The sequence below is a fragment of the Oryzias melastigma genome, linkage group LG13, assembly GCF_002922805.2.
Source record: "Oryzias melastigma strain HK-1 linkage group LG13, ASM292280v2, whole genome shotgun sequence".
Lineage (NCBI taxonomy): Eukaryota > Metazoa > Chordata > Actinopteri > Beloniformes > Adrianichthyidae > Oryzias > Oryzias melastigma.
The window spans coordinates 7,888,879-7,914,189 of NC_050524.1; the positions used below are offsets into that span (position 1 = coordinate 7,888,879).

General features: G+C 40.4%; 1 protein-coding gene across 1 annotated transcript in view; it reads right to left on the reverse strand.

Annotated features, from left to right (window-relative positions):
* Positions 1 to 5,035: 5,035 nt before the first annotated feature.
* foxo1a (forkhead box O1 a) overlaps positions 5,036 to 25,311 on the reverse strand; it is a 31,529-nt gene continuing 11,253 nt past the window's right edge. Inside the window, exons 2-3 of the mRNA XM_024277533.2 lie at positions 10,613 to 10,804; positions 5,036 to 9,179 (exon numbers count right to left, since the gene is read on the reverse strand). Coding sequence (XP_024133301.1) covers positions 8,010 to 9,179; positions 10,613 to 10,804 — 1,362 coding nt within the window. The 3' untranslated portion in view covers positions 5,036 to 8,009. The remainder of the gene's footprint in view (positions 9,180 to 10,612; positions 10,805 to 25,311) is intronic.

A 25,311-nucleotide genomic window follows, 5' to 3' on the forward strand; every position in this document is an offset into this window, starting at 1 on the left:
AGTTTTAATGACTGCTCTGATGTTGGTAGAAGTTCCTTGTCTGTGTGATCCTGTGATCCCTTTGCTAGTTACATGCCCCTGTGCTTTGTGTCTTTTGGGTTTGAAGTCTCAGTGAGACTTATTTGTGTCACTAACAGAGCCCTAAAGACACACCTGAAATCTGCACACACTTCTGCATGTTCAGGCTTGTATGATACCGGGAAAAGATAAGTGATGAAGTACAGTAAAAAACTGTAGGAGGAAAAACAACATTCGTGGTTCGCCGTTTACAGTAAAACATTTGAACACAACACAGAGTTTGGGATTGGGATTATATTTTACATGCTCGCTGAATTTAATACTGAATTCATTTTTATTCTGAAAGAAAATGAAACTTTTAACTTATTCAATTTATTTTGGAGGGGTTTGTTTAGTTTTGAACATCTTTTACCTTTTATTTAACTGGGGGAATCTCAATATAGACATTTTTAAAAAGTATTTAGAGGTGTGCTGGCTAAGAGGCTGCAGCAAATAGAAACAGCTTCAGAAAGGCTTTTAAACATTTAAACAAGTCAATAAAATAATAAAGTCTATGTAATCAAACCAAAAATCTAGGAAAAAAGGAATTTAATGTCTAAAATGGTCAGGTAAAGCATAGAAAGTCAGATTATTTTCTTCTATTGCTTATATGAAAATAAAATCTGGAAAATCTTCAATCTCAGATTATGGGAATAAATAAAAATTTGACAATTCTTCAATCTTTGCAAAGATGACAACACCCATCCTCGATTATCGCAGACATTGATGAGTGACGGGGCTCAAACCTTTGGCTGTGGAAGAGAACTGGACCGAGTGAGAGTGATGTCACCCACAGAAAATAAAATACTTCCAACTCCAAATAAATTAAATCATTTCAGTCGCTGTATGTTCACAACACGGACGCCGCCATGTTGGAGAATCCAGAGACTGTGGAGAATCTGTTTAAAGTTTTAAATGTTCAACAGAAGACCACATACTTTTATCAAGACATCTGATTGGTCAGTTTATAATGCGACTATGGCTATTCTGACTAATATGACAGCTGTTTATGGGATTTTGGCTTCTTGGAGCCAGTAGGTACTTCCTGTTCAGAACATGGGGGGGGAAGGGTTAGTCAGTCCAGTTCTCATTTACAGATAATAGTTTAAATAGAATGAAAAACAATGCATTTGTTATCATTGTACATTTGAATAAAACTAAAATGAGACCTCTGTTGTGCACAGAGTACATTGCATTTTAATGTTGCTCTATTCCTCGTAAAAAACAGCTTTGAACCAGATACCAGCTCAGACACGGAAAACTAAGATGTACATGGATCTATTTGTCTACAAGTGGAGCTTTTGGCTTGCTGTTGTTTTTACGTCAATGCTACAAACTTTTTCTTGTGGCATTTTTTGTCTGCTCCTGAGTCACAATGATTTGTATCAAGAAATATCCAGAAATGTTATTTTTCTTGCGACAAAAACATTTCAAAAACACCAAAAATATTATTTTCATTTGAGTTGGTTCTTGAACTGCAACATTACAAGTATATATTGTCAACATATTCTTATAGTCATTTAAGTAGCATCCAGCTTAACTCAAAGGAAAGAAAAGTTTGAAATCTGGAATTTAAAAAAATGTTTGGGTTTTAACTTATCGAGCGGTGCATGAACGAGAGCAGACAAGGACAGTTTCTTTGATTTCACCTCCATCCTGCGAGATTCTAAGGTTGGGATGTTTATAGGATTGAAGGTAAACTTCCTTGCATTCTGATTTTGTATTTAAAACCAACTTTATCTCTGTCTGGTCAGCACTCAACACAAATGATAACATATCTGCTGAATGGAGACAAAAAAAGCCTGTTGTTAACCAACTGGAGAATTCCTGTTCTGGTGGTGAGCCAGTGCAATAATTATTCTGAGCAATAAAGATTTTTACGAGATATTGTCAAGTCTATCAAGTGGTCCAGCAACCCTGCAGCTTGTTGGAAGTCTTTTGAGAGTGTCTTATTAAAGACTGCCTTGGAGCCAAATGGTTTGTCATGGTTTTATCAGTGAAAACACATCTCTTTTAGTTAATCTTGTTTGTTCAATCAGAACCTTTAAGACATATTGAAAAAACAAAAGCTTGCATCTTATTAGGGAAGTGCAAAAACAGTGTCACCAGACAAACCACAGCAGATGTCACGTTTGTCGACTGGCCAAAGTAATGAGAGCCTTCCGCTCGCACAACAACACCGCGATTCGCTTACAACACTGTTTTGTTTTCCTTACATTCAGAGCAGAACGACAAGGAAACATGAGTTGGAAAGTGAGTGTGAACTCCGTGGCACTACATCCGTGTCCTGAAATGGCCCCAACCGCATTTTGTCTTCAGTCACCAAGGGGAATATAAAGATCACATATGCCTTTGGCAGGAGTCCACACCCACATTCCTCAGCTATGTGCTCACGAGCATTCTCCCGGCTCCCTCCCACTCTGCTTTGACACCAAAAACCTGGCCCACATCGCCTTACAGTGTCAAGACGTTCACACACCGTATTAGTTCCCGCACAAAAGGAGAGGTGCGGCGGAGACGTTGCCACCTCTTGAATGAAGCCGGGATCCTCCGGGGCGGGCATCTCGCCAAACTCACAGCTTCATTGATTGTCTGTCAAACGTCTGTTGATGAAGAGGCTGTTACATCATGTTGGCTGGAGGGGGAACCGTTTTTAAACTCGTGGTCCTTCTGGTCCCCCTGTGGCTCGACTCGTTAAAGGTTATCTCTATTACTTAAAAGTCAAAGTCAAAGACGGTGGGGCCAGGGAGGGCGTGCAGTTTGCTGTCTGGGGTGACTGGGTTCAGTGGTAGGGGGTGCATGGTGCGGAATGTGGCTGTAAGAAAAAGCCAGGAGGAATCATTGTAGGGAAGAAATGAGCAGCAGAACTGCAGTGAGATTAGAGAATTCTCTGTCTGTTATTCAACAGGCTTTTGCATATGGCTTAAATCTTCTGTTCTGGGATTTTTTCGTATGACAGTAGGCTTTTATGAAGCTTTTCTGCAATGTGAGGCTCAAGATGTGCTTTAAACTGTCATTGTGGGTTTTGGGATAAGCAGCCAAAATGAAAATGACTTCATGTATCAGAAAGTTTGAAGATATTAGCCCATTTTGTCTTTCATTTGGTTCAAGTGGGGTGATACTCTGCTGCTCTTCAGCTCTTGATAAGGTGACCAATAGCGGATTTGCAGACCTCTACAATAGCTGGACTTTGCTAATTGCTAATCAAGCGTGCTAAAACTGTCCGAAAAGGGAAGAACATCAACAGTTATCTCAAGAAAAGAGAATTTACTCTCAGAAATACCACAGATAGTACAGCCACTTTTAAGGTATCTTAGAGTTCAGTGAGACGCCACAAGAAAAGTTATTCAACAGTAGGAAACGTTAAAGAAAAAGTTTAACGGAGACATACCATGATTTTCTTAAGCCTTTTAGAGTAAACTATATACATATATATGATCATATATTAACTTTGGGACACTAAAGAACAAATTATTTATGAAATATTAGTTATTTTTTGTGAGTTTTTTCTCTATTCCTGATGCTACGCCCACTGTTGCGTGTGGGTGCCGCCCATTTCATTATGTCATTCTAGGACCGCCCTTTGGCAGTGTGTCTTCGTTTCTCTCACGAAAATAATATTTGTATATATTGTATATAATGTTGGGAAAAGGAAAGACCGTTGTCCTTGGACTGGGATTTCTGCATCCGCAAACCCAACGGTCTTTTAATTATGATTATGCCATTTTTAGCCAAAATAATAATAATTCAAAAAAACCTGTGTTGTTTTCCAAGACATAGATTCTGGAGAGTGATAGGAGTTCATTAGAGGTAATTATCCATTTGTTTACGTTCTCTCCCAGTAGCTCAAAGCTCCAACCTATCTTCACTGATGCAACAAAAATGACGAGCAATATCAGAGCTATTTAGCTGTACAGATCTCAGCCAGATCGCAGCTCGAACGTGGAAAACAAAGACGTTCATGGATCTGTTTGTCTACAAGTGGATTCATCATGATAGTGGTGCAGCTGGGGGTATTCTAAATTACAAATATGCTCCTGTCAAACTTTTTTTGTCTGCTCCAGATTTGCGCTGATTTAAATGAACAAATACCCAAAAATCCAAGTTTAGGCAAATTTTTCTTCTATATGTCCTCCTTCTGCAAAGAAATGCCACAAGAACTTTTCTTTGTACAAGTCGCAATGGATCAGGGGGGGATCAGGAGTAGACAGAAGCCCGCGGTTTGAAAATGCTCGGGTTTGTGACCCAGCAACTGCAAGGTCCGGGCAAAAGTCTCTTTGTTCTGTACGTCTTTGTCCAAGCTGGCATCTGGACCAAAACTTTACGGTTCCATTCCTCCAATATTGCTAGCCATTTTACTCTAATGTTTAGCTTGGGGTTGTGAGGGGCTGTAAGCTAGCAGGAGAGTGTGTGAACAAAGGGATGATGAGATATCAGCGTAATTCTGCGCATTCCAGCCCCCAATCCAGAACAGACAGAAAATATGTCTTAAGAAACAACACAGGCTTTTTGATTTTGATAAAATTTGCTAAAAATCATAATTAAAAGACCACTGGAAACACTTTTACAAAAGGAAAAATAAAGTTGGAGTGGAGCTTTAAAGGACTACGAAAAGCATGGTTTGCAACTAGGATTTGTAGAACTAGGCTGGGTTGGTGTAAAAATTAAAAATAAAAATAAAAAAGAAAGAAAGCAAAATATGACCAATATACCTAAAACTGCATCTACACAAAGTACTAGACTTCTCATAACATGTCTTGTGGATAGAGGACATCAAAATGCCATTTGATCTTAAAGCTATCAAACACGGTATAGAAGCTATGATAAGTTGATGTTTTTCAGCTACCAAAACGCTGATATTACAGACTAAATAATAACAAATGAAAGAAATCTTGTTGTGTATAGCAAAATAGAAATATTAAGCATGTAAACATCACTTTTAAAGAACCCCTCATCGATTTTTGAAAAACTCAACAAGTCATTTTTACACAGAAATACATTTATTTAGGTTTTAAAACATTAATATTGAACAATTTACAGATTTCTCATTGATTGCAAATCACATGACACAACTACATTTTACTTCTGTATAAGATAAATGTAACAGATTTGTATTCTAAAATATGTAATTGGAATTCTTCCTCATTTTACGAGGAGCCCTTTGTTATAAAATGTAAGCAAAAGTGCAATATCTAAATTGGTCCAAAATCTGCACCTCTCAGGACTTCTCGGATGAATAAATATTGTCTCATTTAAAAATGTTTTTTTTTTTTTTTTTTATAATTTGCTTTTTGATGCTGTTTTTTCTAAAAACCATAGCAGAATACAATAAAACAACATTTGTCAGTTAACAAAAGCTTAGCGTATCAATCACTGTATCAACTATTTTCTAAATAAACTTCATTTATTTTCCCCCCATATAACCTTTTAAAACATTGAGTTTCGACAACAACAACACAATAACATCTCACAGCGCTATCTTACATTAAAATATCTGTTTAAAGTTCAAGAAAAAGAAGAAAATAAAACAGTAGCAACATAAAGTTAAAGAATACAATGCATAGTTTCAATCATTTGAAAAATGTAGAGATATAATTTACTTAGTACAGCTCTTTACTTTTTAAAGTCAGTTTTATAGATTTATTACAATTGATCCTGACTTGAGTGACCGGCACAAATGTATATATATATATATATATATTTTTTTTTTCTTTTTTCCATATAGCTCAGAAAACATGCTAAAATGCTAGAAATGTGACAGTAAAGGCAAATTTGGCCAAAGTACACAATGGCATGTTTGGGTAAGAAAGGCAACACTTGGCAACTCAGCCTCACAGCAGCTTCTTGACTGACTCCTCCATCTGTAGATGTGGTAAGAATCACCATTTTTTTATGACTCCCAATTTGCAGCAGAGCCGGTTAGGTTAAGATTTTAGACACATTGTGCATTTTGCAGTACAAGCAACACATTTGGCATAGATGTTCCTTTGGATCCCCTGTTTCAGAAAAGCACTGTAACCATGAGAAAAGCCAAAATGGCGGCCATTTGTAAAGATGGTGGCCATAGCAACGCATTCTCACTCCCAATTCGTCATATAGACGTATGGTTCAGGTCCCCTCCGTGTCACTTTTTGATGCTTTGAGTGTCCCCAACTCATTTTTTGACAAATAAATTATTAAATCAGTGGTCCCCAACCTCCAGGCTGTAAATCGGTACCAGTCTGAGGGTCGCTTGATACCGGGCCACAGGCAGGGAAAAAATGTATACACTAATCAGGGATCCCCAACCCTCAGGCCGCGGACTGGTACCACAACCCTAACCCTTACCCGTCCATTACTGCACTTACCACGTCCCGAGGGTTGGCGACCCATCATGCACAAACTGCAGCCTTTAAACTTTTCTCGTGGGTGACTTTCTTTTCTGAAAGGCCACACCCTAAAGTACATCCATGCCAAATTTGGTGCTTGTATCAAAAAATGGCACAATTATTATTTTAATAACCGGCTCCACTAACGTCAGACCACTTGGATCCAAAAGTATTCTGCATCCACAGAGTTCTTGATGTTGTCGGATGGAATGGTTCATAAATGATTAGTATGAATTTTGAACTTTAGGCCACTTGGTCTTCACATTTTAACAAGGACAGGCTAAAAGATTAAAGTGGTGATAAGTGGGAAAATATACAAATATACAGGTCAGAAATCTAACACTCAGTGGCACCTTGAGTAGCAAATGCAGCAACAAAATGCTGAAAACAGGGCGACTGTTGCAGTAGGGAGATGCGTTACCGGCAGTGTTAGCAGAGGTAGCAGGGAGGGGGAACTTGTAAGAGCTAGTAAGGCTGTTCTTTAAGACGGTGTTAGCGGTGTACTTTGGACTAAATTACAATTTTTTTCAATAATCCTTAAAAACAAAGCAGATAAAAACAAGCTTTGGAACTGAACAGGGCACAGGATGCACTTGCATGACAACAACAGAAGCGCTGAGAAGATTTTTTAATTCAAAACATATTGACCTTGTAAATATTCACAGCGCCTCCCCCCAAAAAATATGTCCAGGAAACCTCAACTATAACAGTTTACATATTTTTCTTGACTTTTACAGAAAGACGAATGCAGGACGTAGAAAATAAAGATTTCTCTTCTTCAAGACTGCTCGCTTTGTATATCTTCTGGACCATAAACATTGAAACCCTTCAAGCCTGCAGTCAGTTTCTACATTGTTAGGCACAATAAATAGGCCCCTGTGGTATTAAGGTTCAGAGCGACACGTAACACAGAACAATTCTCATGTAAGCCACAAATAACTTAGCTCTCAAATATATTCTAAATCTAGTAAACATTGACTACATCATTTTTGAGATACATTCTTAATGTACAAGAAATTTAGAAACCGTATTTCAGCCTAACTGACCTGCAATTAAAAAAAAAAAAGGTCCAGTTTTCTCTGTGAACTCTTCTGCTGCAATCTTCCTTTCTGTAAACACTATGTACAAACTTAAAAAATACACAACAGAGAAGGCAATTTTACAAACTCTTTGATTACATTATGTACATTCAGATGTGTTAATTTTGTAACAACACACGAGGGTTTGTGGGAAATCTCTATCAGCCTGATTACCGCCATCCGCAGTAATCAGTTTTCCAAGCAAAAGGCTTGATTGACAGTAAACAGTGCGCGGCTCTCATAGATTGTTGATGAGGATGTGTTTTTTGCACCACTGTACAATATCTGTAACCTTGAGTGTGTGAATTCAAAACATGTGTTTCAGCTTGGCTCCTGGGTTAAGGCAAAAAACAAAAAATAGTTTGGCACTTTGATATATTTTGAACCTGGTTGTGTCTTCAGGGGGCTCTGATGGTGGTTTTATCCACAGCTGCTTACGTGATCTGGTCTGAGAAGTAATTTTGGAACAGGAACACACCTGAGGTGTGAGATTTGGTTCCTGTCTCTACCCGGACACCCAGCTGTGCGTGGTGGTCTTAACTCCGTGAGGGAAGCCTTGTTGGGCCACCACCGGCTCAAAGTTGAAGTCCAGAGAGTCTCCGTCCATAAGCGTGTCATGGAGAACGGTCTCCATGTCGAACTCGAACTTCTCGATGGACATATCGTCCAGGTCGCTGGGCAGTTTCTCTGTGTGCGAGGGCGCCGACATGCCGGGTCGGCCGTATCCGTTGGTGCTGATGGGGCAGAAGCCGGCGGGCATGCCTCCCCCGCTGAGGTGGCCGGACAGGCCGTAAGGCATCTGCATGGCGTTTTTAGCGGCTTGCAAACGAGCGTTGCCCCCGCTGTAGTTCAGAGACATGAGCAACTGTCCGTTCATGGCCGGCGAGGAGGCCGGAGCGTGGCTGTGCACGTTGTGGGGATGGCCGTGAGAAAGGCAGTGTGGGCGGCCGTTCCCTCCCGCCATGAGTTTGGCCGCGTGCTGGCTGCTGCTGTACGGCGGCAGCATGCGGCCCCCGCTGGTCTGAGACACCACGGTGTCCACCGATGGCATGAGCTCGCTGTGCTGGTCGGTGTCTGACGTCAGCAACTCCTTCAGCAGCCCGGCGGGGCAGCTGTATTGACCCATACCGGGCCCGAAGCCGGGCTTGTTCTCCGTGAGCGTCTGCAGCGGCATGGGGGACAGGCCCGACTGGCCGTACACACACTTGTGATAGTCTTGCTGCGACTGCGGGACCATGCTGGGGGAGCTGTAAGCCGGGTAGCCGGGGCTCGGCTGCATCATCGAGGACGGGGAGGACTGGGAGGAGCCAGGGGTCCCAGCGCCCCCGCCAACCTGAGAGTTGTTAGGCGAGAGCAAGTTCAGGTTGTCTAGAAGGTTCTCCATGACATTCTCGGAACTGTGTCCCGTCATCTCCGTGAGACTGGGCAACGTGGCGGTCATCTTGGCCCCCGGGGCCCCTGGGTACCCCATATGCACGTCAGATTCGCCCAGTTCGTCCTCGGGCATGAAGGGCGAGAGGCGGCCGCTCAGAGTGCTGGCGTTGGAGCTGGTTCTGGGCCTGAAGCTGTTCCACGCATCGTAGTCGTCATTGCTGTGGGGGTTTGGGCTGCCAGGCCACTTGGAGTAGGAGCCCGGGCTGTCTGCACCCCCGTCTGGCCCACCCTGCTGGCACAGCTGTGGGGAGAGCAGGACGTCAACTGTGTATCAACACAACCACAAATCAATTTAAACCATGTGCTGCTTTATACAACGGAGTTTTAAGGCCAAGATAATGTTTAGAAAAATAAATACATTTACAAGATTAAAGTCGCAAAATTATAGGAAAAATTTCTTAATTTTACAAGAATAAAGTTTAAAATTATAAGGAAAAATATGTAATTTCATTGGAATAAAGTTGTAAAATTATAAGAAAATGTGTAATTTTATTAGAGTAAAGTTATAAAATTACAAGAAAAATGTGTAATTTTATTGGAAAATTAAAATTATAAGGAAAAATGTGTAATTTCACTGGAATACAGTTGTAAAATTATAAGAAAATGTGTAATTTTATTAGAGTAAAGTTATAAAATTACAAGAAAAATGTGTAATTTCATTGGAAGAAGTTGTAAAATTATAAGAAAAAAATGTGTAATTTTATTGGAATAAAGTTGTAAAATTATAAGAAAATTTGTAATTTTACAAGAATAAAGTTGTAAAATCATGATAAAAATGGCCTGTCACTGTTGTAATATGAAGTGTAGAGCAAGTATTTTTTAGGATTGTTCAGAAGTGTTATTACTCTTTCTTAAAGTGTTAAATTTGTGTTTTTTTTTAATTGTTTGAAAATTGACAATAACATCCATTGGTGTTGTAAAAGTAAAGATTGGAAGCCTGTTATAACAGGAAAACCACTTCATAAAGTCAGTTTCTAGTAGTATTTTGATCTTTCCACTATGCATATGTCCAAAACTTTATTGAAATTCCTGAAATATAAAAAAAAAATTGCATTGACCCTGTTTCCATTAAATCATAATCATGCGAATAAACACAAACCAACTCGCATGATTCAAAAATAAACAATACTATGATTTACAGCAGGTATTTTCACATTTCTGCCACAGCAATAGCGCTCATCATCATCTTACTCAGACTATGGAGCGGTAAGCGGCTATAGATGAAGAGATTTGGGAAATCGTGGTTTGACAGAGGAACTGTTGATCTCAACCTTTGATGAGCTTTATAATACTGTGGGACCTCTGGTGGTGCAGTCACTGTTGGTCACATGACTCATTTTATCAGAAATAAACTGTTTCCACTGCAGTTTTTTGAAATACGTCAATTTCGATACTCCTCAAGAAACCACCTCCTCCAAGCGCGAAATCTGTTTTTTTTTCAATAAATTTTGATAATTTTGTTCTAAATTGATGTATTTCCATCAGGTGAATTAATAATCACAAATCACAAATTTAAATGAAAATACCTCAAAATTAGGCTTTTGACAGCCATTATTAGGTTAGATTAAAAATGGATTTGATGAATTAATTACAGATCATGATTAATTAGTGGCAGATTAAAATTCATGATTTTTTCTTGCTGTGATGTCTAGTCTCGTGTCTGCGGGAGGTTACCTTTTTCTTTGCTGCTCTTCCTTTGCTCTTGGTGAACTTGCTGTTGTTGTCCATGGAGGCTGCCCTGCGCCGTGGGGACTTTCCACTCTTCCCCCCCTCCGGGTTGAGCATCCACCACGAGCTCTTCCCCGTCCCTTCGTTCTGGACGCGGACGAAGCGGCTGTGCAGGGACAGGTTGTGTCTGATGGAGTTCTGCAGAGCAGATTAGGGAGGAGAAAAAAAATGAGACTTTTTTTCACAAAACTCTTCAGATGTACTTTATCATACAAGTGCAAATCCATTAGTTCACCCTCCCCTTGATATCTGAGTTATGAGGGGAAAGGAGAGCTATTTAAGGTCATTTCTGTTTACTCTCCAACCTCCGAAAAAACGAATGAGCTTCATGGACCTGAAGAAATGAACGGTCCGTGTTTTCCTCACAAAAGAAGGGAAACATCGTTAGAAAAACAGTCACATTCCACCTGACTTTGTTTCTCGTCAAAACCAGCTCAAAATCAAAGGGAGGAAACAGACTAATCTTTCCTCCTCGCACAGACAATAACGCCGGGCTCTGACGTGGCTTAGTGACACCAGCGGTGGAAAAACTAATTTTTGAGCAGGAACCCAGTGAAGCGTTATAAAAACAGGGCAAACAAAAGGGCGAGAATATCGGGCAAATGTCTGCTGAGCAAACTCCCCAGAGTGACACCCTGTTTCTCTGCAGCTCTCAAAACTTTGCTTTTGCAAACTGTTTACCCTCCGAGAATAATTCACACTCTGCCCCGCATCATTCATGAGTCCGCGACTCAACATGAAGTAATGAGCCTTGTCCAGACATTACTGAGCCTGCGGAAAGCGGGGTTGTTTTGAAGGAAAGGTTGGAACTCCCAGCGAGCGCACACAACTCGCACGCAGAGCTTAGTGTGCGCGTCATCGGGCCCGCTGCCTGCTGTGAGTCACCGCTTCACATCTGGCTCGCAGTCTGCGGCCTGAGCTCTGCCTTCACCCTTGCGCCTCCTCATCCTCACTGCCATGTTTCCAGCTGGAACCCACTGCTGCAGTCGCTGTCGCTGACTTGTCACTTCAGTGATGCACTAGTCATCAGAGAGGATGAAGAAAAAGATGGCAGACCAAACACTGGGGTGACAATGGATTAGCTAAAGTGACAACAATCTGTCATATATATATATATATAAATATAAATGATTGTTTCTCAGCATGATGTGGACAATTTCTGATGTTTATTGAGCTGTTATCCGCCAAAAGGTGATTCAAGCCCTGGCTAGTCTACTTGTCAAAGTGTCCTTGAGCAAGCCAGTGAAACCAGTCATCAGTGTCTGAGCTTGTGTGACAAAGAGAGAAAAAGCACTTTGTAGGCTAAAGCAAACACTGTATAGACTGAGAGAGCGCTGTGTGAACGGAGCTCGTAGAGTAAAAGTGCTCTGAGTGATCATTAGGACCAGAAAAGCACAACATAAATACAGTCCATTTGCCATTTCAGCCTATTTATTTTCCTACATTCTTCCAGGAAAAACAGACAGCTCTTTGCAAAGGACCAAACTTCTTGAAGAGGAGTGCGTCCTCCAATTTCTAAACCATGGTTCATTTTCATTTTTTTTTTGTGGTGATTCAAGGGAAAAAAAAGAAATTAGTAAGAAACAGCTGGCTCCACAGCTCATATTACAAAGCACAATGTTGCATAAGTTGCTAAAGTTTCTGGACAATATTGCAGACCCTCTGGGTAACACATTTTTCTGAAGCATCCTCACTGGAATCTGCTGCAACAGTGTGAGAAGAAAATCTTTTTTAGCATTGCATGATTTTAACCCTGAAAAGCACAAGAGGAATTTTTTTCTGGGCTTTAAATATCAATTTTTCTATTTTTTTTTTTGCTCATTTTGGATAGCAGCAATTAACAGCGACCAAAATAAATAAATAAATAAATAAAACTGGACCCAAATTTGAACATGTGGCTTAACCTTATATATGCACTCCAATTAAATTAACAATTTTGGGTGTTTTTAACATGTTCTTGCTGCATTTTTTGGATGACAGAGGACATATATACAGAAAATTAAGCTAAAAAATGCATTACTGAGTATTTCATTCTTCAAATTGTTGTGAATTAGGAACAGATGAATAAATGTTGTTAAGAAAAGAGTGTATTATTATTTTTATTATTATTAAAATACGCTGCCCCATGTTTTGAGCTTTCAACAACAGGGGTGGGAAGGGGGGGCGGGGTCGCACCAACACTTCATGCCAACAGTCCTGCCCACAACTCAGAGGTGAATTTCTAATGACCTCCAGCCGCTCTACAGAAACTATGTCCTAGAAAACAACACTAAATTCTTAATTTTGTCTAAAAACTGCATAATCATAATTAAAAACAACTGAAAACACTTTAAAATAGCTCAATAGATAATAAGAGAGGGGCACTAAGTGACATCCTTCAGTAAAATACTTTTTTTTTGCCTCATCAGCATGAATCCTTTTAAAAGAAGAGATCTTCTTTTTTAATTCAAATAAAATCAACAATTTAACTTTCAAAGCTCATAACTTTGCAACAGTTTAATGTCATTATAAAAGACCTGGAAATTAAACTACAAACCTCTAGCTGTTTTAAATAATTAATTAATTTGTATTTATTGTATTTTTTTTTGTATTTTAATTCTATGACATGTCTTGGGTGTGTGTCACTTTTGCTTCTTGACCAGGACTCCCTTAAAAAAGAGACCAGTGGATCTCAATGGGATGTTTTTCTTGGTTAAATAATAGCTGAATAAATACACAAATAAAAAAAAATGGGGGGAAAAAAACAACCGCTTTATGGATGAAATAGCAAAAAAAAGAATTTGCTACATGTTTAAGTTATCACGCATAGGAAAATGAAAAAAAAAATCATTATTCATTTTTCTATAACATTTTAGAAACTAATAATCAAATAAATCAGTTGTTTTTTTGTTTTTTCATTGTTGATTTTAATTTAAAAAATGAAAGATACACAGATTTAGGTGAAATGCATCACTATTAAGCCGAAACTGTGTCTCATTTCAGCTGCAACGACACCTTTCAACTTCCTGCCTCATTTCTTCACCTCTGCTTCTCGGTCTCCCATCTCTGACTCCGTATTCGAAGCATAAGAGAGGCTGTGAGAACAAAAGTCCTTTACAAATGAATGTAATTACCTCTGAATCGAATCACCCAGCTGCCTTAGCCAATAGTTTTTGGCTAGTTTGCATGATCTGAGATACATGACAGCCCTTTGCTGATTAGACTATGCTTTTCCACCCCCCCTCTTTCTCCTCCCGCTGCATTTGGGTGGCTATGACAAAAGGAGAGAAGTGGAGTCGGGTCATGAGCTTTCCTTTCCCATGACTGCTGAGTGCTGCTGATTTCTGCCGTGCTGCAACAAGGAATGACTGCAATGTGCGCACAGACGCCGGGATGTCCTGTTGCAGCCCTCCATCATCCTGATGACAGGAAGGAGAAGCTCACAGTCGAAGCCTCAGCTTTAGAGTTAAAACAAAATGATCAAGAGGATTTAAAAAAACAACTACAGTTTGATGTAAAGAGAAGCTGTCATAAATTGATGGGAGTACTGGGCAGCACTCCGTGTGGCTGAGTCTCTCTGGTGTGGCCGATGGAAAAGTCTCGTCTCCCACTGTTTTTGTGTGTTTGTGAGCTTGCCAGCTCCTTTTTTTTCCAGAACACAACGACTGCACGACTGTCAAACAGCAGCACAGCGTGGTTTTGATTTTTTGGTAGAAGACATCGATACACAGCGGTTTGAAATCACACGCAATCGGGAATGAAGTCATCGACATGAAGATAATCACCCACCGAGAGACACCACTCACATGCATGAATAAAAACCACTTTCATTTATTACTTATGCACTGCATACTCCTTTTTTTCCCTCACTTTTTGGGTCTTCTTTTGCAATCTAAGACAATGTGTGACATGGATTTATCTCTGGCTGCAGAGCACAGGAATCTAAACATTCCAGCTAATCACCGTGCAAAGTTCAACTGTAATCGCAGCCAACTTGTTAGTATCTTTTAGGAAACAGTAAATGCAGGATTCCCAGCCAGGCAGTCATCACAATCAACATTCTTTAGCAAGGTTACAAAACCCACAACTTCACAGGAGTGAACTTTGGTTACTGTCGCAGAGGGACTTTTGTATCTAAAGCTGAGCAAAAATATGATAATCACGCTTTTTTTAGCCACCAAATGTGACAAAAAAAAGTTGTTTTGATAAAAACCGACTATCTTGTACCTAAATAACCCATAATGCTGCTTCCAGCTAAAAAAATATTATATAGATATAAGGTTTTATTCAATTTGATAGTTTCATATTTAATTTAATTGCTATGTTGTTCCTGGCCCCGCCATCAGGAGCACCACCACCGATCTGAGTCAACAGCGCAGAGTGGTCCTGGCAAAGCCCGAGGAAGTGACCACATGAAAGAAGACTGTGACAGGAAACAGAGCTGACTTCCTGTCTCAGAGGAAACATGGCGGTTGGTAAGCGGAGAAAAAGCCATGGAATGCAAAGCCGCAGATGTGTGAGCCAAGTGGACACCGCAAATTCTAGCCCCCCCCAAAACAGCAAAGGGAGGTTTATGTTTAGCAACACATGCTAAGGCCTGTTGTCAGAGTGTACTCATTAAATGAAAGTGATGTTCACTTTGTTGCGTGACTGCGGAAACCAAACTACATGAATGGCAGTGCGGTGACTCAACAAGCGGCTGTAGTATGGGCGTCTGGGTGGTGTGAGGAGAATGCGTTTGATGTGGAAAATGTTTAAGAAACCGAGACACAAGGGTTGTGTGACAGAGGGGGCTACACAAAAAACTATGGACTTTAAAAACATTGTTTTCAATACCTTCCAGTCCAGAATTTTGAGAGTTTCCATTATAAAATGGACCCATTAAGCCAGACCGAACCGTACCATGTTGGTTAGGGAACAGCAACTGCTGAAACCTGTTGATTGGCTGAAAGTCATTACGACAAAAGAAAGAGGACACATGTTGGGGTTACATTAGCTTCACCCTACATGCACCATGGCGGCCTAACTTTGAGTGGAAACGCTCACCTGAATTGCCTCCACTAAACCGGACCGGACCGCACCACTCAGTGGAAACAAGGCTTCATTTACCTTTCTGTCAGGGGTTAACAGATATAGCACCATTAAGGCATATCTTTCTGCACTGGCTGGAAATGTCAATTGGACCAGACTAAATGGGGGCTGTACATGAGAACTGGACCAAGTGAGTGTGACATCATTCATGGCAAATGGCTTACTTCCTGCTCCAACGAAATTCAGTTGCCATTTTTTTCACAATTGTTGGAGCCAGACAATGTCAGTAAGCATGATTGGTCTGAATTAGGCGTGAGCTATGGCAACCACTGTGGCCAATCAGGAGTGAGCTTGTTGGAAGGCCACACCCCTATCACTTGAATTCGGGCTGGGGAGAATCTGTCAATCTAATGTTTCAAATGTTTGACGTGAGACCACATACTTTTATTGGCCAGTTTATAACTTTAATAACTTGCTCAACAGAAAAATATTAAAAAGGGGGATTAGAGGATTAGAATTCTGGGAAATTACTAGAGCATTCAATTTTAGAAGTATAGATTAAGACAACACAAGAAAATGGCTGACTCACTATTTACTGTACTAAGTAGTGAGTTCGACGTACCCAATGGGATTTTGGCTTTTTGGAGCCAATGGGAACTTCCTGCCACAACTTTTTGGCTCTATTATTGCCTTATAGGGTCTAACTGTTTGACTTTCTATATTATGTACTAGTGACTGCAAATAAAAGGCTTAAAATCAGATTGCAGCTGACTTTGTTTCTAGCAAAGGGGTAAATAACAGAGACAAACAAGCCGATAGTAAATAGAACACCTGTTCTACAGGTGAAGATTTGATGGCCAACTGTCTATCTTAAAGCAACGCTCACACGGCCCTCAGCAACACCCGTTCAAGTGACCACTCCTATGTAATAAAGTTTATGTTCAAATTTCCAGCTTCTGCGTTCAAAACACATTTCTACGTATGTTTCTATGACTGCTTTCAGGCTCTATGAGCCACCACTTTGACATTTCAAAGCTATGTTTGCATGCTCACTTGCTTTAAAAAAATAATACAATAACAAGGTTCAAGATGATTAATGAACAGAAAAAAAGGAGATCAGTAACTATCGATATTCTAAATATGTCGGCGAATAAGGTTTTGGATCCAATGAAGAGCATTTTCAGCTGGCCTTTTTATCACCAGAGTGAATAGATCAGGCCAACTAGTGGTTACTTTGTGAACCGCATTGGCTCCAGTTACTTCAGCTTTCAAATCAACCTTTAGGAAGTGCATTTGTTGGCCCCAGCAGTTTGCTCATTGCAGAAAGGCCTGCCTGGGTTTGGTGATGTCAAATCATGCTGAGATTGAGGTCAACCAGGAAGTGAAAAAGTTCAAACGCATTTTCCCACAGACTTCAGGTAAGGTTTTATTTCTGTCACCCGTTATTGTGGTTCATTTTTTTTATTGTGTACATTTTTTTTTATAACAGCTGCAAGAATCTGTGAAAAATGGTGACAGTGTGCCAACAACTTTCTTTGGCACACTGACCAAGCTGCTGACGCTCTCAGAACTAACTCAAATGTCAACCCGTCTAATGAAAAAAGTCCCCTGAGGAGTGCAACACCTCCTACACGCACTGCTGCTTTGAATCATGTGAAGCCACAAGTGAAACCTCAGCTGCAAAGCTCATACAGTCAGGGTTCTAGTGCAGCAACGTTCTTCCCTCCTTGGCTGAAAGCATGCAGCAGGTACGATCTTGCACGCCAGCTACCATAGCTTCATGTACATTCACCAGAGATATGGAACAGATAAAAGTGAAGATGTGGTTTCCCTGAACCGTTTCCACTGAACTCATTAAAGAAACGGTGCTGTCCTGAACAGACATTTCCTTTAGCTATAAGGCCTGTGCAGTAAGTGCACATTTGAACTATGACCAACTATTTTTTTTGTGTAATGTCTGCAAGCATGGATGGCAACAACCTATAGGCTATTGTGTGCTCTTGGTAAGTAGCCCTAAAGCTGCAGCTTGGTCACGTCTGGAGGTTTGTGCTGAGTCTGGCTGAATTAGAGCGGTGCGGTTAAGACAGAAAACGTGCAAACTTGTTATTAGTCTAACACCAGCTCAGCATGTCTGCCCACTTAACAACAGCATGAGGCTGAGCACTTAACTCCAGGTGAGACGGTGAGGCAACAAATGACAATGAACTACCACTCGCCCAGACCACAAAGTCATCCAGAGATAGGCTTGCAGTAGGTTTAGCCTGCTGTGTCAGATACACTTAATGACCTGTGATCATTAGACGAACACAAGGTCCACAGCTTTGGGTACAGAGGAAAGTACAGTGATAGCAAAGAGGATCAAATTCTATTAGGGAGTAAAAGTTGATAGCATCAAAAGGTGTAAGAACAAAAAAAGCAATGCTTTACATAGTTAGGTAGTAGAAAAGGAGTTTATGCAAATATATACCTCCTGCGTCTGGTACGGTCCTGTATTTTTAGCATTTCTATTGTAAAATGGACCCATTCAAACAGTACCAAACCGTACCTCGTGGGGCCCCTATCAGTTGTAGGTGCCGTTGTAACCACAGAAAGTGATGACGACATTAGAAAGCACCAATATAGTGCTAATTTAAGCTAAAGTTTCCAACGTTTGTAAACATTCTGGTTTTTGCAGTTTCCTGTGTACTCTTTTGGTCTGTATTGAAAATGCCTGCAATCAACAGCAAGGTCTGGTCCACGATGGAACTCCAAACAGTCCTTGCTGCTGGATGACCTCAGCTGTTACTTTTCCAGTCGCCGCACTACAGTGACATGCGGTCTATACCACGCATGCGCCATGAAAACATACTGCTCAATGGAACTGAGGCCTAACTGAGCGGAAACGCTTGCCAGAATGAACTATACCACTCCTCCTTACTGTACCAAACTGGACCGGACTGCTCCCTGGAAACAAGGTTTTAAGCCCTTATCTGTTTGCTTAGCTCGGGAGTGTCAAACTCCAGGCCTCGAGGCTGGTTTTCCAAAAATCCTGCCTCATCTGCTGCTGATTCGCTGGGTCATGTGTGTTCAGCCAATCAGGAGCTTCAATGGCAGACTAGTTGGAAAACATGTTGGACATGGGTCCTCGAGGTCTGGAGTTTGACACCTGCTGTTTAGCTTGGACATGACAAGTAAATCAATCAATCAATCAATCGATCGATCAATCAATCAAAATCTTTTTGCAACATTTAGCTGAGCTCCTCCTCAAAAGTCAGTGTTTGCTTCTGAGTTATACACCCAGATTTAAACAAGTATTTCCATTATGTTTCCTTTTATTTAAACAAAACAGCTTACAGTGTTTATTTCCTCATAACAGGATATTAAGTCTCTCTTTTTTTCAACCGGATTTTACACTTGTACAACAAACAGATGCAAAACATAATATACACCTTCACAAAAGCAATCTTCACAGACGGTGATGACTACTACATGTATTTGCAGTTGTTAGGTTATCATCGCCGCCACTGTTGCATTGGGCTGTGATAATCACTGACCTATTTACCAGACTTAATACAGCAGTGATCATAAAAGGCAGAGGAAAAAGGAAATGTAAAGCCTCTGGTTTTTATTTTTATTTGTATTTATACCTTTAGATTAGACGGACAAAAAACTTTTTACAGAAAAGGAAATGATTGTTGTCATTAGTGTTGCGTAGCAGCAAGTAGCACAGAATAGCGCCCCAGTTTTGTCAGGCGAGAGCGACACAAATGCACCTCTGTTGTCGAAGTTATAAAAAGAAATTTGTTTTGCTTCAACAAAATAAAAGTCTAAAAATAAAAATGAAAAAGGAACCCTAAGATATAGTTCTAGAGTATTTTCCCCTCTCCCTATATTCTGCTCCATTTGTTCCTTTGGGTTCCTTAGTGCACGCCAAATACTTCAACACTTGTGATACAGCAAAAAAAAGTTTCCAAACTTGGTGATGTAACTTCCAAAAAGTTACTCTGCAGAGAAGGCAGAGTAGAAAACTTAATGGAGAGAGTGTGCAGCCTTTCAGCAACACTTGAGAATTCTATTAGGATGTGCATCAGGAAAGTACCTCCTCAGAGTGGTCATTGTTAGATTCAGAGTTATATGACTGTCATAAAGCGCAGATGGGGAGAGCAGAAAACACGAGTCATGCAGGAGCAAATCTGTCTGCAAATGTATTTACTGATGGCTGGATCGCCTTTTCACAATCCTGTGCAGGCAATCTTACCCCACGCCTCCCTACAACCTTTAAAAAGTAAGCTGATTGGTTAAGCTGTGGGGATTGATAATTAACAGACACCGCAAACACTATTTTCTAAGTGCAATTTGCGCAAATGATGACAATCAGTCGAGCCGCTGACACTCCTGAATCTTTCATCGCTTTGATAGTGTGAGAAGAGTGGCTATTAGCGAGCTTCCTGCCGTATTACATCCGCTCAGGAAGAGCTGGCCGGTTCTGATACTGATGCCACTCATGCCTCTGGTTCACAGGCGAAACGCTGCAGGAGGAGACGCTGGTGTAGGTGCAGAGCGGGGGACTGGCCGGAGCAAACGGCGGGTTCAAGAGCCGCGACTTCCTAATCAAAACTCTGCAGTCTGTCTGCGCAAAACAAGAGGAAAAAGGAAAGAGTGGTGCCTCATCCAGGTAGGCCTCCCCACAGGGATTACAATAGTGGATAAAGGCATTACTCCATTTCCTAGAAGCAATTCATCAGCTAAGGCTTGCCCTCGTTGTGAATCAAAACAAATTTGTGGGAGTCTAATAAATCATCTATTGTTTGCTCCAGTTTGGCGAGCTTTGACAGAAAAACTTGGCTGAACAAGTAACCTTGGAGTTTAGGACTTCCGGTGATTTGTCTGAATAAATTCACTCATGTTTGGTGAGTTGGTGGCTAAAAAATAGAATCTGAAATTTTTTGGGATATGACAAAAAACTTTGATATTAATTCAGTTTGCAGATATAACATAAGAAGTAAGAGTGGAAAATAAAAACATTCTATCTTTTCTTTCTTTTTATGTAGTCTTTTCTGTAACCCAAGGCAACAGACCACCAGCCTGCCATCAAAGGTGTGCCAGACAGAGCCGTTTCCTGGACCTGAGGACCGTACGGGGGTGCTGAGAGCGCAAAGTGGAACTAAAACAGTCATGATGTCAAATACAGATTCCTTAAATTGATTCAATCAGTAGATAAATATGGAAAATGAGACATTCACTCCAATAAAAATAGTGTTTTTTGTGTTTTTAAGGTGACTTTTTGGCCTTTTTCTGAGAATGGAAGACATATTTTGAGAAAATTAGGCCCAAAATGGCCTTTCTGAGTATTTCTAAACTCAAATTTTTGTGAATCAGATGCAGACGAAAAAATGCAGCTTGAAAAAGATCGTCTCCGCCCCATTCTGATGCATCCACTCATAGACGACTATCCATTGACCTTGTCCAAGTTGGTGCCTGGTTCAAAACTGTACAGCTGGATAACTCCAATGATTGCCATTTTTGTTGCATCAGTAAAGTTAAGGTTAGGGTTGTAAGCTAGTGGGGATTATTTTTGCAGCAACAGTTAACAGACTTCAGGGAATTAAAGGATAATAAAGTGAACATCTTTAGAATAGATCGAAAGATGGTCGGAGTGGGACTTTAACTTCCAAACATCAGGAAAAAGGGGTTTATCTGGTCTCTGGCTGAAATGTGCTAAAAAACTGGACCAACAATCCTGGAGCTGTTGGATCTGATTTGAGATTTAAAGTGATCTGGGATCTAATGTGAAGCCCAGACAGTGTTGCGACCAGTAAATAAAACGGTGTCTTGGTGATGCAGACTAGCCGTGACGTGACTCGCCGCTAACAGAAGGAGTAAACAACACCACCACTCTATTGGTGTCCGTATCAGCGGTGCAGACAAAAGACTGTCTGAATGATTCCCATCACTTCTTTTTTAATAGAAAATAATGCCTCAGGATTGAGCCAGCATCCACAGGACCTCTGTGTTTACATGCAATGCTCGCCCTTGTGCCTGTTGATTTCCTGACACAGACTCATGCACGCAGCTCGTGCGTATAGACAGGAGCCGGGTTGTGCTGGCTAAGCTCCCCATGCTAAAATATGTGCAAGTGCTGCTATGTGCGACACAATGCCAGTCTATAAATGCACAGAGCTGTGTCTGTGGACCGGAGATATTTTTGCCTCTGATCAACACAGCCACTGGGCTGGGCTGCTGCCTGCTTTCTCCGGATAAAGATGCAGTGTGTGGACCACTGCTGGGTGCCTGTGTGGCAACTTGCGCCCATTGCCCCGACCAGCTTCTGCATCTTTGTAGGCCGGGGGTATATTTGCTCGCCGGTTTAACCTGGCAAACACAGGGATTTCCCAGCAGCTTTATGGCCCAACAAGGACTCCACTTTAAAGACCCACTCCGATGAAAATGGTGTTTTTAACATGTTCTTGTGGCATTTTACTGATGATGAAGGACCTATATAAAGAAATTACATTTCTGAGTATTTCTGTATTCAAATCAGGTCAGAAGTTTCCTCCGCAACAGGGAGGGGAAGAGGGGGAGGGTTTTCTAATGAACTACTGCAGAAACTATGTCCTAGAAAATGTCCAAAAATGGCCTAATAATTAAAAGACCTAAAGAAATACTTTTAAAATAGATCAAAAATGTGTTTCTTTCCCCAAAAGAAAATCTATCTGTTTTATTTGATGAATCAACACTTTATTTTTAAATAAAAGATCCATTTAGTTTTCTTTAAAGGATTTCTTCAAACCCAGCTCTTCTAAAATTTCTTCCAAAGGCAGCACGAGTTCTTGCAATTGAAAAGTAGAGAAGAAGTGGATGAAACCTGCAAAATCTTAAAAACCCGTCAGAACAAAGACGGCAGAACACCCACGCAGTCTGTTCTGAACCGTCATCACCGCAGAGATTCCTGTTGAACACTTGAAATGCTGCTAACATTATACAAAATTAAGATGTTCTTGTTTTGAAGCTAGCACCTGGAAGAGTGTAAATGGGAACAAAATGGTCAGTCAATGAAAGGCTGCTGCTAATAATTCACCAAGAGACTGACTTTGATTGAGCAGCCCGCTACAATTATCATGTCAAAGACAGTTTTATAGAACAGATGTCAAATTCTGATGATCTTAATTCCTCTGGGAGTTATACATGTCTGTCTATAAGGCTGTCAGTCAGGTATGAGCTCTAAAATTAGCAGAGATAACTTTTATTCATTTAATTGCAAAGAAGTCTTTAATGACCAAATCCCGTGAAAATTGTGTTTTTAACATGTTCTTGTGCTATTTTTTTCATGATGGAAGACATTTCCAAAGAACATTAAGCTAAAAATGTATTCAAATTGCTGTAAATTAGCGGCAAACGAAAAAATGCCGTTGGAGAAAACCTATAGTAGTGACAGGCTTTATGCCCCGCCCCTTTCTGATTCATCCACTCGTAGACAAATAAATCCCTGTAGGTCTTCATTTTTCTATTCTGAGCTGGTTTCTGGCAAAGTTTTTGTTGCACCAGTACTGTTAGCCTGAGGGGCTGTAAGCTAGCAGGAGTGTAAAAAGAGAGTTTCAGTAACAGGGTGGGGAAGGGGGGCGGGGTTACTCCATGCCAACACTCCCGCCAACAACTCAGAGGCCAATTTCTAATAAACTCCTGTCGCTCTGGAGAAACTATGTCCAAGAAAATGACACAGGTTGTTTGGTTTTGGTTAAAAACGACATAATCATAAATAGAAGAACTCTGGGAACGTTTTTTAGATCAAAAAATGATCGGAGTGCGTCTTTAAAAACAATTTAATCCAGAGAACACTTTAACTATATATTTTTTTGACTTTAGTGTAAAATCCTTGTATGTAAAGATAAAAATATGTAAATATTTTTGCTTTGTTACGATTTTCAAGAGTGCCCTTGGTCTTCAGCCTTGCTGATAATATTATGGTGCCATTTTGAGATACTCAATCCGTGCAGACAAAGAGTTGTTATTCTGAATAGATAAACCAGAGGATATCCAATGAATGAACAAATAGGGTGCGTCCTACTCCAGTCATAATTCTGTTCAACTGAACTAAAAACTTTTTTAAGTGTGAGCTAAATTATCAATCCATTTTCTGAACCCACTGAATCCCTTTTGGAGTCACTGGGTTGCTGGAGCCTATCCCAAAAGGTCACAAAGGTTGCCATTCACACCTAAAGGGTGATTTAGATCCTCCTATTAGCCTATAAAGCTTGCCTTTGGACTGTGGGGGGAAACCGGAGTCCCTGGCGAAAAAACAACGCATCCAAACTCCTCACAGGAAGGTCCCTTGGGATTTAAACTAAGGTGTGAGGAAGAGTGCTAACAACTACCCCACTATCCAGCCCCTAAACAAAATAAATAAAAAAAATAAGCCTAATTTTTTCGAGTGAGAATGTTTACCAATAAGGGGGAAAGCACTAATACTTCCTGCTCGGAGTGGAATTCAAAGGAAGGATGCCAGAGCATGAAGGAAGCGCTGGAAGAGGAAGAAGCCACTGAATCTGGCGTCACGATCGAGGTTGCTTCCTCTGCGGATGACATCACTACCCCGCATACCTTCTGCTGCTGACAAAACAGCCACTTCCTGCCAGCCGGAGCTAAACTCTGCCTCTCTTCAAAAGGTAGATAAGAAAGTGGAGGAAAAAGGAGATTACAGACGAGACAATGTCGGTGCAGCCAGACCTGACCGAAGGTTAAAATTAACACTTAGCCACACCTAGTATGTGAGGCGATAAATCTGTCACTTCTCCTCCTTTTACAGGGCTGAATATTGCTGACAGATAACTGATTCCAAGATTCAGATTTGACATATTTGAGCCCCATTTACCACACAAACACAACTGGAGGTCAGTGAGTACAACAAGAATTCGCACTTTAGACATAGGACTACCAGATTATAAAGCAGATTATTACTACTAGGGTCACTTAATGAATCTTGGTTGATCAGATTTACAAATCTATGTCTTAAATGCACCACAAATGGTAAAATAAACTGTTCTTTACACAATCTAGTACTACATTTGGTGCAGTGAGGATCAGAATTTGTAACACAGGATGTCTTTTATTTTGAAAGGACAACATGTGAAATTCTGTTAAAAGTTATAAGCTATTTCATACAGGGTCATTCCAGACTTTTTAAGGCTATGCATATCAAAATTAAGACCGGCCTGTTTCCCATCTTATTAATTAGTTCCCGTTTTAGTCATTTATTCCCGTTTTATGGTCAAAACTGTAGCTTCTTATCTTGTTGTTTGTGGTCTGTGCTGTGATGCTTTTTTAACTCTGTGGTTGGCATCATAATGATTGGTTCTACCGCTGTTTATTTTCATTAATGGATCAAAATTGATTCAATAAATGAAGTTTGACAAAAAATGTGAAACGGAGAAGTTCATTCGACACATTTTTGAGAGGTCAGAAATTAAATTCAAACATTTTTAAGGCTTTTAAAGGTATTATTTCCAGATTCCTAAATTAAAGGCTTTTATTTTTATGAGTTCTTAAGACCCCATGGAAATCTTGTTCATATTTTTGAAATAAAGGTTATTTTGTCATTATCTTTTGCTTACGAAAAAGAACAATACTTCATTTATATTAAGTATATACAGTATATATAT